Source organism: Leucopleurus acutus, assembly GCF_964270905.1.
Source record: "Leucopleurus acutus genome assembly, chromosome: 1".
In the NCBI taxonomy this organism is placed as follows: domain Eukaryota; kingdom Metazoa; phylum Chordata; class Mammalia; order Artiodactyla; family Delphinidae; genus Leucopleurus; species Leucopleurus acutus.
In genome coordinates this window covers 131,128,547-131,144,794 of record NC_139142.1, presented here as the reverse complement: position 1 = coordinate 131,144,794, position 16,248 = coordinate 131,128,547, and the positions used below count along the sequence as shown (strand labels likewise).

General features: G+C 32.6%; 1 protein-coding gene across 1 annotated transcript in view; it reads left to right on the top strand.

Moving 5' to 3' along the window:
• The window catches only part of VPS13C (vacuolar protein sorting 13 homolog C), a 172,940-nt gene that overhangs the window by 41,690 nt on the left and 115,002 nt on the right, over positions 1-16,248 (top strand). The window contains exons 8-16 of the mRNA XM_082842024.1: positions 215-274; positions 1,630-1,710; positions 2,610-2,667; positions 5,282-5,409; positions 6,815-6,921; positions 7,497-7,668; positions 8,821-8,883; positions 12,565-12,694; positions 13,260-13,354. Coding sequence (XP_082698150.1) covers positions 215-274; positions 1,630-1,710; positions 2,610-2,667; positions 5,282-5,409; positions 6,815-6,921; positions 7,497-7,668; positions 8,821-8,883; positions 12,565-12,694; positions 13,260-13,354 — 894 coding nt within the window. The remainder of the gene's footprint in view (positions 1-214; positions 275-1,629; positions 1,711-2,609; positions 2,668-5,281; positions 5,410-6,814; positions 6,922-7,496; positions 7,669-8,820; positions 8,884-12,564; positions 12,695-13,259; positions 13,355-16,248) is intronic.

The following is a 16,248-nucleotide window of genomic DNA, read 5'->3' as shown; positions in this document are numbered from 1 at the left end:
ATGAATGAACTCAGTTAAATTAGAACCTCCTCAATTCCATTTTCACTGTTCCTTTGATTTTGTAATATAAATATGTAAAGAAACAGGTAACTAACATTAGCAATCATTAGCTAAATGTCTTTTTATTCCCAAGTTATTTTGTTACGGTTATTAGAGCACTGTTTTGTTGATACATATATTTCATTTCAAAGTTACTCTTTTTTTTTTCTTTTAGACTGCAAATGAATACTGGACTCCATGCATATTAAATGAAGCAGAAAAAATTATATACAAGGTATTAGACTAGACTTTTTAATCCATTTATTTTCCTAAGTACAAACACTTAATGTATTTTCTTCAAGAAACCTTGATGGAGCAGAATATGCCATTGGAATATGAGTTAAAAGTTTTGGGTCCAGTTTTGGCTCTGCTACTTACTATGTGACCTTCTGTAATCACTTAACCTATTCTGAGGTTTAGATTCTTCACCTAGAATATAAAGAAACCGGATAAAATTAATGTTTCCCAAATTGTATTCGTGGAGCATAATATACCATTGGAATGTGGGTTAAAAGTTTTGGGTCCAGTTTTGGCTCTGCTACTTACTATGTGACAACCTTCTGTAATAACTAACCTATTCTGAGGTTTAGATTCTTCACCTAGAATATAAAGAAACTGAATAAAATTAATGTTTCCCACTTTGTACTTCATGGAGCATTAGGTAATTAAGATATTATCAGATTTGTTGAAAAAATATTCTCTGGTCAAGTAAGATTACTGACTAAAGTAGAAAGCTGTACATAGTTAAACAGGTACATTTTATTTTGTTTTAAACTCCAGGACTTCACAGTACTTTAAATATGTTAATAAACATTGTGAATCTTTAAGAAGGATATTTAGTATGTAGCTTTCCCCACCTTTGTTCATCATAGAATCCTTTCCTCTCACCCCTCCCTTGAAACAGCCATTTGTAACCACTGGAGGAATCATGTCTTTCTTCCTTTTTTCTTTTTTATAAATTTATTTATTTTTGGCTGCATTGGGTCTTTGTTGCTGCGCGTGGGCTTTCTCTAGTTGCAGCAAGCGGGGGCTACTCTTCCTTGGGGTGCACGGGCTTCTTATTGCAGTGGCGTCTCTCGTTGCAGAGCACAGGCTGTAGGCGCGCAGGCTTCAGTAGATGTGGCACACGGGCTCTAGAGCGCAGGCTCAGCAGTTGTGGCGCACAGGCTTAGTTGCTCCACGACATGTGGGATCTTCCTGGAGCAGAGCTTGAACCCATGTCCCCTGCATTGGCAGGCAGATTCTTAACCACTGCGCCACCAGGGAAGTCCTGAATCATGTATTTCTTATTCAGTGAAATATTTACAGTCTGTTAAATACTAAATTCTCAATAAATATTTGATCACTGAATGAATGAATCCCCTTGGGAATAGTGTTCCTGGAAGCACAATTTAGCAAATGCTAGATTAATAATAAAGTCTCTGTATAACATACATATATTTTCCTCCATTTTTGCAATATCTCCTTTCCTTTAAAAGTTCAAAATGGCAACTGGAGAATTTTGGGGTAGTGAACATGAGAATAATCTCTTAATATTGATTCATAATTTCAGTGTGTTAGTTACCTGACCTTTTCCATTTTCTTCTATAGCTTATACGGCTTGATAGTCTCAGTGCCTACTGGAATGTTAACTGCGTCATGTCTTACCCGGAGTCAAGGGAACACATCTTGGTAATTTCAGTTCGTACCTTGAAGAGCTAACCACACTCCCTAGATTTGTTTTACATAGCAGTCTTTAATGAGGACAGGATATCAGTCTTTTGTTTAAGTTGTATGTAACTAAGTCAGAAGTGTGCAACACAGTTTTTGGAATCACTCTATCTTTAAAAAAAAGCACTTTTGATTTTGAAGATCTTTGTGAAATCATTCGCTTGACAGTGAGATGAGAACCTATACTATCACATTAAAACTGTGTTTATGGTTTTTTACACTCTCATTTTGATGGTATTCTGGTTGCATTGTGGAGTTTCATATGAGAATGATTACTTGAAGGGTATTGTAAAGAAAGCTGATACCTTTCAGATCAAAAAATGTGTTCTTAGCAAATGTTTTAAGCATTTGTGATGATGCATTCTTGAATAGTGAACGATTGCTTCAAAACTAAGCGTGCTAAGCCAGTCTTAGTCATGTTTATTTACTTAGAGAAAGGAAGAACAGTTGAATTTTCTGAATTGAATTAATTCCAATCAGAAAGATATTGTAACATTAGGTTAATTTGCCTTTGTCTAGAAAGTGTTTGAGATCCTAATTCATGGATGTGTGTGTGTGTGTATGTATATATATATGTGTATATATGTATGTACACATATACACATTTTAAGTCAAAGGGGAACACAGTCTTAAAATCTTGTTTCCAGATATTTAGAATTTATAAAAATTATCTACTAAAGTATTATTCTAAAGAAATATATCTGTAAATAGTGCTCAGTGTGTTTTTCTTATGGACTAATAATTGTGAAGATGGGAATAAAGATATTGATTTAGGACCAAATTTGTGTGTGTGTGTGTTTGTGTCTGAATATGTATGCATTTTCTTTTTCATTCTCATATAATTCAAATTTTTTGTTTAGGGTCAGCTGAAAAGTGAAATTCTTACAAGTAACAATATACCCCCAAACCATCAATACAGTAAGTAATGGTAAAAGTTTATTTCACGTTATAAGAAGCATGGAATTAAATACTTTATTTTAAACTACTTTTTCTGATAAAGTTATTTTGACAAAGAGAAAGTATTAATTTTTTATGTTAGTTTTATTATACAGCATATTTGGTATATAATTTAGTATTTAGAAATAGATTATAACACACCACTGGAGAGTGCTAAGGGCACTGTGGCTGTAGTTCACTTCCAACAGTTAACCCCCTTGACCTCCACGTTTTCTTCCTACCTTGTTATTGTCTACTTTGTTTTAGGAATTAGGTTTTCTTTTCTTTGTTTAATAACGAAATCTCTGAGATCTTGATATTCAGGATCTGAGCATGTCACTATTGCAGTATTAAGACAGACTGACTACTCCAGAGATTTTTTTTTAATGAAGTATAGTTGATTTACAATATTATGTTAGTTTCAGGTGTACAGCGTAGTGATTCTGTATTTTTACAGATTATACTCCATTGTGGATTATTATAAGATAGTGGGTATAATTCCCTGTGCTATACAGTAAATCCTTATTGCTTATCTATTTTATGTATAGCAGTTTGTATCTGTTAATCCCATAACCCTAATTTGTCCCTTCTCCTTCCCTCTCCTCTTTGGTAATCACAAGTTTGTTTTCTACATCTGTGAGTTGTTTCTCTTTTGCATATACATTCATTTGTATTATTTTTTAGATTACACATATAAGTGATATCATATTTGTCTTTCTCTGTTTTATTTTACTAAGCATAATATTCTCTAGGTTCATCCACATTGCTGTAAATGGCAGTATTTGATTCTTTTTTTATGGCTGAGTAATATTCCATTGTATATATGTACCACATCTTAATCCATTCGTCTGTTGATGGGCACTTGGGTTGCTTCCATGTCTTGGCTATTGTAAATAGTGCTGCTGTTAACATTGGGGTGCATGTATCTTTTCAAATTAGTGTTTTTATGTTTTCAGGATATATACCCAGACGTGGAATTGCTGGGTCATATGGTAGTTTTATTTTTGTTTTTTTGAGGAACCTTCATATTGTTTTCCATGGTGGCTGCACCAATTTACATTCCCCACCGACAGTGCACAAGGGTTCCCCTTTCTTCACATCCTCTCCAGCATTTGCTATTTGCAGACTTTTTGATGGTATCCATTCTGACAGGTGTGAGGGGGTACCTCATTGTTGTTTTGATTCATATTTCTCCAGAGATCTTTTTTCAGTAAGCTTTTCTATCTCTTGGCAGCCTCACCTTTACTTATTTTTAAATAGATCTCTAACAAAGCTGCCTCTGTATTTATCCCATTCATTTTCTCCATTTCAGTTTTGTTCTAAAGATGCTATTCTTTTGTTTTTATTTAGTGTACCACTTGATGTTTGTTCTCAGCTTTCATGCCAGTGTTCTTCTATACTCCATACTACTCTCATTCACTGTTGTTTTCTTCTTATTCTTTTATAGCTAATTGCCTTTATATGAGAGCTGGCTGGCACTTCCTCTTTATGTCCACAAACCTCTCTATTAAACGATGACAGAGTTTTTGGATACTGTTAGTTTGTGAGAGCATTTAGTTTCACTCATGAAAGAACTTGTTCAGAAAAATCTACAACTTTTTTCTGAGACATGTTTCATTTATAAATAACCTCTAAATAAGTTAAAATTTTTATACAGTCTTATGCAAATTGTAACTACTATAAGATACCACAATTTATATAATTTTAATACTATTTGCAATTAAAATTTATTACATTACTTTGCTCTGTCATCTTCCCTAATATGCTTTTTCATACTACTTCTCAACTTCAAAAATATTGCCTTTAGTTGAGTCTAAGATTATGTATGTAATGATCATTTTGAAAATTATAAAGTAGTAGGCAATTTTTTTCTGGGTAATATGAATTTCATTCATGATTCTGTTCCTAAATTCTGACTATGATTAAATAATATGGAAAGTAATCAAATTTTGTTTCCTACATTGTATTAGTATTTTTTGGGGGGGGGGCATGTCAGGCAATACTTTATAATTATTTTTTAAATTTTTATTGGAATGTAGTTGATTTACAATGTTGTGTTAGTTTTAGGTGTACAGCAAAGTGAATCAGCTTTACATATACAGATATCCACTCTTTTTTAGATTCTTTTCCCATATAGGCCATTGCAGAGTATTGAGTAGAGTTCCCTGTGCTATACAGTGATCTGTTTTATATATAGTAGTGTGTATATGTCAATCCCAATCTCCCAATTTATCCCTCCCCCTGTATTATTATTTTTAATGAATACTAAAATCATTAAATGTTTTGTAGCAAGGAAGGGAAACATAATTTTACACAGACTGTGAATAACCAAGATTAGATTGTCTATATTTTGTACATTTCTTACTTAGAAGCATAAAGCGCCAGTTTCCTCTTTGGAGATTCCACTTTTACATTGAATTTGACAGTTTGTATTATGCAGATAAGTAGATGCTTACATAGTTTTTGGTAGTGATTTTTTTACATATTTTTGGTTATTTTTCTTTACTTTCAAAGTAACAGTGTTCTCATAATTATTTACAGTTGCTCATATGTAAGGGCATGTAAACATATCTTACGTCTTCCCATGTTATATAAGTTTTCCAGCCAATATCAGCCTCTGCAAAACTCTACATGAATCCTTATGCAGAAACAGAGCTCAAAACACCTAAACTTGATTGGAACATAGAAGTACAAAATATTGCCATTGAATTGACCAAACCTCAGGTAAGATTCATTTGGGTATTTATAGCTTTGATTAACCTTGAATTTCAGTGGCTTTTGTCCTCTGTGATTATTCCTTCTCCAGTGCTCTGGTGGTTCTTTTGGTTTGTTATGTTGAGATTTGATATATCTCCTAAAAATAGATTATATGTGTATTTTTAAAAGAAAATAAATACCATATATAAGAAATAGTTTTCCTTCATTTTATCTGATTTTTCCCTTCTTGGTGGAGAATCTTACCAAATTATAGTGAATGACATGATTCCCATTTAATTCCCAGTTCTTGATGGAGGGTTTTAATAGTTTTTTTCTTCCTCAGATTTTAATAGCAGACACTCTTACATTAAATATTGTTCACTTAATTTTTAGAATAGCTATGTTGGCAAGCTTCTTTTCCTTCACTTGTTTCTCACATTTGGTTATGTGCCTAAGGAGTTTGGATAAGACATCTGGAGAACTGGAAGTGAAAGGAGGATGGGAGATTTAGCTAACTGAGCTTTTAGCCCAGTGCAGTCCAGTACAAATATAATGCAAGTCATATGGGTAATTTTAAATTTTCTAGTAGCTGCATTAGCAAAATAAAGAAAAGAGGAAAACAATTACTAAAATGAATAACATTTTATTTAACATACCCAAAATATCATTTCAACATGTAATCAAAATTAAAAATTGTTACAATATTTTATATTTTTATTTTTTTCTTAAGTCTTCAAAATCTGGGGTTTATTTTATACTTACAAATACATTTAAATTCAGACTATCCGCATGTTAAGTACTGAATAGCCGTGTGGTAACTCTTAGGTAGAGTTGCGTTAAGAAAAAATGGAGAAGAAGCTGGACTTCCCTTCTTTATTTTGCCTATAGTTGTGTGTGTGTGTTTCCCTCCATTTGAGCTGTTTACCAGAAACACACAGAGTTGTTGTATTGGTGGTTAAGATGGGTGGTTAAATAGCTTTATCTTGCTTTAGTTATGCAATAATTTTCTGGAGCAATTTGAAATTCAGCTTATAGATAACCACTGCTTGAAATGATGGTCCAGAGAAAAATATGTAGTTTTAGGAATCGGCATGTTTCATGTTAGTAGTTACAGATACCATATTTCATTGGTTCTAAGATTTACATTTATTTCACACTTTAATATATTTGAAAATAGGATGTATATTATTATTGGTGGTATGACAGTTTAATTGGCAGTACTGTTTTCTTTTGTAGTAGAACTTAAAATTATCTTACAACTTATAATCATTGTTGTCTTAAATCTGATGAAATATATTATTGAATTACCAGACAACTATGATATTCATTGTTCAGAGAGTTTGAAGTCTCACTATACTGAAAATATAACAGAATTTGGTGTTTATTCACGTGTGTGATGTAACAAACGTTAACTTGGTTTTTGTTTTAATAGTACTTAAGTATGATTGACCTTTTGGAATCAGTGGATTATATGGTTAGAAATGCTCCTTACAGGAAATATAAGCCTTATTTACCACTTCATACCAATGGTCGACAATGGTAAGTTAGAATTTTTAAAAAAATATTTTATGAGAACCATATAATCATATAGTTAGGGACTCTCAGAGCTAAGAGACCTTTAAAGCCATGTAATGAAACCACTTAATTTTTTAGAGACATGAGAGGGATATCTTTTATATTATGTCCTTGTTACTCTTTTTTTTTTTAATAAACACGTTCTCTTATACTCCTGCTCCTAGATTATTCCCAAATTCTTAACTCAGTATTCAAGACTTTCAACTTCTTTTTGATCTTATTGCCCTTCAGTAATGGATATGAACTCCAGTGTGGCAACCATATTGGGATACTGTTAATTTCACACAACATGTCATTCTGTGTCTTTATGATTTTGCTTTGGCATATCCTCTTCCTGGAGTGGTTTGTTCCATTCATAATCTATTTAAATCAGAGAATTGAAGTACTGGGGAATAGAAATGTTATCGCTGAGCTTTTATAGGAATACAGTTAATAAGAACAAAAAGAGTAACAGTGTAGCTCTAAAACGTCAAAACTATTTTCCTGCTGTTTCTTAAACCTTCATATTCAAATGTGCATTAACAAAATTTGATTTGCAGGTGGAAATATGCAATTGATTCTGTTCTTGAAGTTCACATAAGAAGGTATACACGGATGTGGTCATGGAGTAACATAAAAAAACACAGGCAATTGCTCAAGAGTTATAAAAGTGCCTACAAAAATAAGCTAACCCAGACTAAAGTCCCAGAAGAAATACAGAAACAAATTCAGGTATATCTTGCATATATTGGTGAGAGCTATTATTTGTTAAATCATCCTTTAATGTTAATTTAATTTAACTTAAATTTAAATATAATTTTAGAAAGAACAGAACTGAGCTCTTTTTGAGAGAATTGTATGGAAAATGCAGAGTATTTTTTCCCCTGTTATTTCCTTCGAAAAAAAGCTTCCTAATATCAGGGTACTTGTAAACTATTTGGAGAAATGTGTTTGGTTTTTATAATAATGTTTAGAAAATCAGTATCAGAGCTGTTCACATATGTGTTTAATATTAGCTAGATGTGTATTGTTAGTTTTGTTAGTGGCTTTTTTTTTAAGAGTTCAAAGTATTATTTGTAAAAAATAGTTCTTATCCTCAAGATAGGAGTCTTATTTACCCCCTTCTGAAATATAGAAAAACACATAATTTGCTTAATATCATCTGATCTTGATTATATCACTGTTTTTGCTACAAATTCATAACATAAAGAGTTAATCAAATTGTTATTCTGAAATATATAACAATCACTAATATTAGAAAAAGCATCAAGTTTCTCAGTATCTTAGATCTGGTATACTCATGTATAAAATGGAAACAGTATCTGTCTTACAGAGTTGTGAGAATTGCATGAAATAACACATAGAGCATGTGACACATAGGTCACCCACTACATGTTAGATTCCTCTTACATAAATTCCCCAAGTTGGTTTCTGCTTTAGTGTACTTGATTTGAAGAATTTTACATTCTTAAATTTTGTGTTTTATTAAGGTGCCTTTGGTACGATGATTGTGAAATAACACAGAAAAGGGGGAGTCAGAAGTAACAACCATAAGGCTAATACCTAAAACAGGTCCCCCTCCTAAATATTTTTGTTTCCACTTGCATGTATGGCTATCTCTGTATTATAGTGGTCTCATTAAAATTCTTATTTTCATATTGTATTTAACAAGCATTTACTTTCTTGGAAAATTGTTTCTCACATTGCAAAAACGTAAAAATGTAAAAGCCAAGTGTACGTTCAAATTTATATATATTATACTTTCAATAGATCACAAATGCTGTTTGTTCACGGACTAGAATAATCCTAGAAATCATAGAAGAAAAAAATGTTTTTAATCTAATGACCATTTTCTTTGTTTACAAGTGTCTCTTTGTTCTTTAGGATTTGGAGAGGCCACTAGATGTTTTTAACATAATTTTAGCAAGGCAACAAGCACAAGTTGAGGTAATCTTTTTTCTTTTTTTTCTTCATGATAATTATTTTTTTTTTAACTGGAGTATATTTGCTTTACAGTATTGGGTTAGTTTCTCCTGTACGACAAAATGAATCAGCTATATGTATACATACGTTCCCTCCCTCTTGGACCTCCCTCCTATCCCCCCATCCCACCCATCTAGGTCACCACAGAGCACTGAGCTGAGCTCCCTGTGCTATACAACAGGTTCCCACTATCTATCTATTTCACCCATGGTAGTGTATATATGTCAATCATTTTTATTAGCTGATTTTATGTTTTAAACATGTTAATACTACTCCTTTAAACCTGGGATCAAGAAATTTAAGTTTCATAGGAAGTTGTTTAGATTTACTCACGTGAGAATAAAGGTTGAGTTTTCATGTCTTAATTTAGTCTCAAGAGAAAATTAATTGGAATATTGGAGGAGAAAACCCCACTAATATGAAGGGGCAAATTTTCTAATTTTATAACTAAAAATTTGCTAACCCCCCAAAAGAAAGTAAGTAAAAGTCATCCATAATCCTACTAACACAGAAAGCTGGTGTTAACATTTTGATATGTAGGCTTCTAGTTTTTCTCTCATGCATATGTACCTAGTTATTTATGCTTTTGTATCCCCCATTTCTTTCCCTTTATTTTCGCTTCCCTCTCTTCCTTCCTCCTTTCTTTAACCCATTTTCTTTTTTTCCCTCCTTCCCTCCTTCTCTCCCTCTTCTCTTCCTTTCTTTTTTTTTCTAAAATTGGACTCAGTCTGTTTGTAATGTTTTGTAATTGCTGACTTATCCCACTTGGTACCTTGTCCTCATTGTTCCATGTCATTTCTATTATTCTGTAACATGACTTTTTTGGTAAATGAAAAAATAAATTATAAGTGCAATAAACTCATTGTAGAAAAGTTAGAAAATAAAGATCCACAAAAAAAGAAAATAGAAATACCCTTTATCTCACACACTAAAGATAACTACTGTTAATAACTTTTTGTGTATTCTTCCAGTCTTTTTTATAGTCATAGATCTTTATATACATACTCATTTTTTTAAATGGGATTAAAGCATACGCACTTGTTCATTCATATACTTAGTAAATGCTCATTGAGTGCCTGTTGTACTAGCATAATAGTTAAGAGTGTAGACTTGGGAGTCAGATGGTCTGGATTCTAATCCCAGCTTTGCTATCCACTACTTGTTTGACCTTGGGTTGACTATTTAACCTGCCAGTGCCTCAGTTTCCTCATTTGTAAAACTATATTAATTCACAGTACCTACATCATAGGGTTATTGTGTGGAGTACCTGATAAACCATATAAACCACTTAGACTGTTATGTGCCTGGCACAATGCTGTGCACATAATTATGTACATCTCATCACCCTTGCCATATTTTATTGGTTAGAAACGAGTCACAGGTCATGCCCACACTCAAGGGAAGGGGACTGTCCAAGGGTAAGAACACCAGGAGGGAGACTTTTTAGGTGGGGGTTGAGTACAACATGTGAAAAAAAAAAGTGAGGAAACTCACTATTGAAAAGGTCACTTCTCCAAGTGTTGACTTCCCTCCACCATCTGCCTACTTTGCTAACTTTTCAGAGTCTGTGGTAGATGCTTTTAATGTTTTGTCCAGAATTTTTTGTTGTAATAAGCAATGAAGGATGTGTTGTAGAGGGCTTAGGTAGGCCATCATGGAACTGAAAGTTCATTATTGGATTTAGCCTTAAAGACATCATTTAAAGAGCAAGTTTTATAGAATAGTATGGGTAGAAATTTGATAGGAATGAGAGGGAGTGGAAGATGAGGAATTGGATAGACTAAGTACAGACAGTCATGATACTTCACTGTAAGTGGAAAGCAAGATAAAGGGAGTGGCAACTCGTGGCGATTGTGGAGTCAAGAAAAGGTTTTGTAAGTTGCTTTTCTTTCTTTAAAAAAAAAGTTAGTGTTCTGTTTTATATAGTATTCCATAGAATTGTTTATCCAACATAATTTTAAATAACTGACTGTATTCAATTCTGTTCGTATACCAGAATTTGCTTACTATTTCCCACTGGTTATATTTGATTATAAATGACGCTACAATGAGGAGCCTCGTCTTTACATTTTCTCAAACATCTCTTATTTTCTTAAGGACAAATTCCCCAAGGTGGGGCAGAGAGTGTGAATATTTTAAAAGGTATTTGCTGCTACTGTGGATTTGTTCCTATGAATTAGAGAAACATTTTGCCAGAAGAAACAGATAATTCGAATCCTCCCTAAATTAAGTTGCTTCAGTTTAATTGGGTGTTCTTAATACTACTTATCAGTTGCTTCAACATTGAAGGAAGAAGATAAATTATTGGATGCTGTGGCTAAAGAAGGATGGGATGTAGATGAAGAGAAGGCAATTAGATTCATCCAAGATTTATGTTTTTTCGTTATAGTGGAAAATCTGCAGGGCCAGAGAGTTTAAAATGTAAGTAGAGGATTGGATGAAGTTATTTACCTTGGCCTCTTAGCTGGACAGGGAAGGGAAGTGAAGGCAACAGAGGTGGTATTTAGGAAAAAGTGAAAGGGTTTTGCATACGTCTTCATATTAAATTTTATACACATTTAAAAATTTATGGTCTCATAGATATATTTTACTGTGAAAAATAAAAATGCATACTAATCTTCTATGCTAGGAGAATAAAGAAGTTAAATATTATTTCATATAAAATATAAACTAATCAGCTATATATTTTTTTACCCATTACATTTCTGACTGCTGAAAATAGATTAAGCTTGACAAAAGTTAGAGCTGAGATATAACTGGGACCATCAATGATGTTGTGGCCAGATATAGACCTATTCTCCTATTATTTGTTTAATGTCTACTTGTTAAAGATAACTTACTTAGTTTAAACTGAGTTGTTAATCAAACTTATTCTCTTTACTATAGAATTCAGCTCTTTAACTTGTCTTTTGGATTATTTCACTTTTTGGTACACACAGAAGCTTGCAGTATGTTACCAATTTACTACCAATTTAAAATATTTTAAAGTTAAAGTGGGAAAATTATTTACTTATTCAGGAAATGAGAAGATAGAGTCTAAATTATTTAAGCCCTATATTGTTTTCATCCTTTTGTTTTCCACTTTTGAGTTATTTGTCTGTGTTTTACTGAAAAGTGGGTAAAGACAAGAAGCAGCAGATAATCAAGCCAGGATTTGTTGAGAAACAGGATGAAATGAGATTTGAGGACTTTCTAATTTTATTTATATTCTGTCCCCCAAACATGCTCATAGTTAGCAAGTCAACAGTGTATGTGAATTATGAAATAGGATTGTTAAATTTTATTTTTGAGTGTGGAAGTGTCTTCCTTTCAGGGAACTTTTCATTTTAAAAATCTCCTGTCATAGTAGCTCCTTACCTTGTAAATTTGGAAGACACATTGCTCAGAAGAATTTTACTTGAAACCTTAACTTACTCACAAAATGCAACTTCGTCAGAAAGCTATCAGTAGGTGTGACAAGTATATAAATTAATAGACTGTATTAACCAAATAATGTTGAGAATCGTTTCAGAAGGAACTAGCTTTATTGACTGCTTTTAACTTAATTTAGTGTTAAAAAAATTAACCATTGTTCTTACCTGGCTACACCTGAAAGTGAAGAGGGCATTTATTCTTTAATTAAATTTTTTAATTTTTATTTTTTAGGTGATTCGATCTGGGCAAAAATTAAGGAAAAAGTCTACTGACAGAGGCGAGAAACGTGGAGGCTGGTTTAGTGGGTTTTGGGGTAAGAAGGAATCTAAGAAAAAAGATGAAGAATCTTTGATTCCTGAAAGTAAGTTCCAAGTCAGATAGTTTATTGTACACTGATAAGGAAAAAATATATAAATTATGTTTTAACTAGTTAGTGGAATTTTATTTCATAATATTTTTGAAATAAAAGTAGCTTAGTATAGTAAACATATAAACAAATACATCAGGATGGAACATTCCCATGTTTATTTAACTAAAATAAAACTTTGAATTTTTGAGAAAAGTTATTTGTGTGAAATTTTAAAACTTGAAATTCAGAAATCTCACAGGTAGCATTCCTTGTTACTTTTTTACATGGGTATTTAATTAGATGTTTCACTTAATTTTTAAAATACTTAGGGAATTATAAAATTGTTATGTGACATCTGAATTCCCTTAATGGTGTCTCTTTGCATTTTCTTCACCTAAATAAGCAAATACATGATGTTTAACAAGTCAAAATAGTATATTAGAGGAAATTACTTTGCTGCTTTTGCTTTAGCATTTGTGTCTATTGATTTTAGGCCCCTCGTTAGTTCGGTTTGATTTTTTTTATTGTATCTGTAAGACTGAAGCAATTGATTTCTTAAAATATTATCTTTTTGTAGCTATTGATGACCTTATGACACCAGAGGAAAAAGATAAGCTCTTCACGGCTATTGGTTATAGTGAGAGCACCCACAACCTAACTTTACCCAAGCAGGTAATTGTTTAGGTGGTTTCATTTTTCTGTGTTATCTTGAATTGGGTTAAACAAGTTATTGATTTTTAAAGTAACTAATAAAAATACGTTACAGTTTGTTTCTGCTTTACTTTTTGTTAAATGTTTCAGTCAGACCTTACCAATTAAAACTGTCTCCAACTTTAGATTTAGTTGCTTTAATGAATGTGAGAATAACCTGATAAAAAGTACTTATTATAGAGGTAAATTGTCTTTTAAAAATTTTATCTTAAAAAATCTGTGTGTGTGAAATGTAACTCATGTATAAAAGAGTCATCAAAACCAAAATGTATTGCTCATTTGATGTGTCATAAAGAACAGCTGTGTAATTACTATTGGTTAAATTATAGACTGTGCAATAGATAGGGCATTACTGTGAGATCTGTCTCTGTTCTTTCACTGTGTGTATTTTGCTCACTTTCATTGTTGTGTAGGTATTTTCATTTGAAAATACCACAACTTATTTATTCATACTTTTGTTTATGGGCATTTGGGTTGTTTTTGTTTTTTGGTTGTTATGCTGCTGTTAACTTCTTGTAAATGTCTTTTAGTGGGCATATGAGATTTTCTGCTCAGTATATCCTTAGGAGTAGAATTGGTGTATCATAGGATATGAGTATGTTTAACTTTAATAGATTCTGCTAAATACTTTTCCAATGTGAAAAACATTTCCATCATTGGTATATGAGGATTCTTATTGTTCCACATCTTTACCAACTCTTACCATCATCAGTCTTTTAAATTTATCCATTCTAAATGGTTAGTATGTAGTATTTCATTGTGGTTTTAATTTGTGTTTTCTGGATGACTGAAGAGGTTTTTCACTTTCTTGTACTGTTGTAGGCCTGATAGATATCCTCTTTTGTGAAGTAGCTTTTGAGTCTCTTGTTCATTATTGGGTTGTCTTTTTCTTATTGGTTTGTAGGAGTCTTTTATGTATTTGTTAAATTACATTACATCCCTAGAAATTAGTCATTTTATAACTGGAAGTTTGTACCTTTGACTACCTTCACCAATTTCCCCCATACCCTGCTCCCTGTTCCTGGACACCACCAGTCTATTCTCTGGTCTTTTTAGATTCCACATATAAGTGAGACCGTACAGTATTTGTCTTTCTCTGTTCGACTTACTTTACTTAGCATAATGTCCTCAAGCTACATCCATGTTGTTGCAGGATTTCCTTCCTTTTTATGGTTAAATAATATTCCATTGTGTATATCCACACCACATTTTCTTTATTTTTTTCATCAGTCAGTGGACACCTAGGTTGTTATAATGTCTTGGCTGTTGTGAATAATGCTTCAGTGAACATGGGAGTGCATATATCTCTTTGAGGTATTGATTTCATTTCCTTCAGATAAATATCCAGAAGTGGAATTGCTGGATCATAAGGTACTTCTCTATTTAGTTTTTTGAGGAGCCTCCTCACTGGTTCTTATAGTGACTATACCAATTTACATTCCCACCCACAGTGTACAAGCATGGGAATATAAATTGGTACAGAATAATAGCCATTCTAACAGGTGTGAGGTGATAGCTCATTGTGGTTTGTTATTTTTTTTTCTAAAGAACATTGGCAAATGTATTTCCCTCCATATGAAGTTATTAATGTTTTTTAGTTGAAGTATAGTTGATTTACAATATTATATTAGTTTCAGGTGTACATCATGGTGATTCAGTTTTTTATAGATTATGCTCCATTTAAAGTTCTTACAAAATAATGACTTTATTTCCCTGTGATGTACAATATATCCTTGTTGCTTATTATTTTATATATAATAGTTTGTACCTTTTAATTTCCAAACACCTTTTGTGCCCATCTCCCTTTCCCTTGCCCATCTGGTAACTACTAGTTTGTTCTCTATATCTGTTGATGGACATTTAGGTTGCTTCCATATCCTAGCTATTGTATGTATTGCTGCTGTGAATATTGGGGTGCATGTATCTTTTTGAATTAGTGTTTTCGTTTTCTTCAGATACACACCCAGGAGTGGAATTGCTGGATCACATGACAATTCTACTTTCAGTTTTCTGAGGAATGGCTATACTGTTTTCCATAGTGGCTGCACCAATTTACATTACCACCAATAGTGTAGGAGGGTTCCCTTTTCTCCACACCCTCTTCAACATTTGTTTGTTATTTGTGGACTTTTTGATAATAACCATTTTGACAGGCGTGAGGTGATATCTCATTTCAGTTTTGACTTGCATTTCTCTGATGATTAGCCATGTTGAACTTTTTTTCATGTGTCTTTTGGCCATCTCTATCTTCAGTGAAAAAAATGTTTAATCAGGTGTTCTTCCCATTTTTTTAATCAGGTTAGTTGTCTTTTGATATTGAGTTGTATAAGTTGTTTATAGATTTTGGATATTAACCCCTTATTGGTAATATCACCTGAAAATATTTTCCCTTATATGGTAGGTTGCCTTTCCATGTTGTCAGTGGTTTCCTTTGCTCTGCAAAAGCTTTTAAGTTTAATAGGGCCTGTTTATTTATTTTTGCTTCTGTTTCTTTTGCCTTAGGAGACAGATCAAAAATATATTGCTGCGATTTGTGTCAGAGAATATTCTGCCTGTGAATATTCTTCTGTGAGTTTTACGGTTTCAGGTCTTACATTTAGGTCTTCGGTCCATTTTGAGTTTATTTTTGTATGTGGGGTGAGGAAATGTTCTAATTTCATTCTTTTACATGTACTGCCCAGTTTTCCCAGCATCACTCATTGAAGAGATTGTCTTTTCTCTATTGTTTATTCTTCCCTCTTTTGTCATAGATTAATTGACCGTAAGTGTGTGGGTTTATTTCTGGGCTCTCTATTCTGTTCTGTTGATCTCTGTATCTCTTTTTATGCAGGTACCATACCGTTTTGATTACTGTA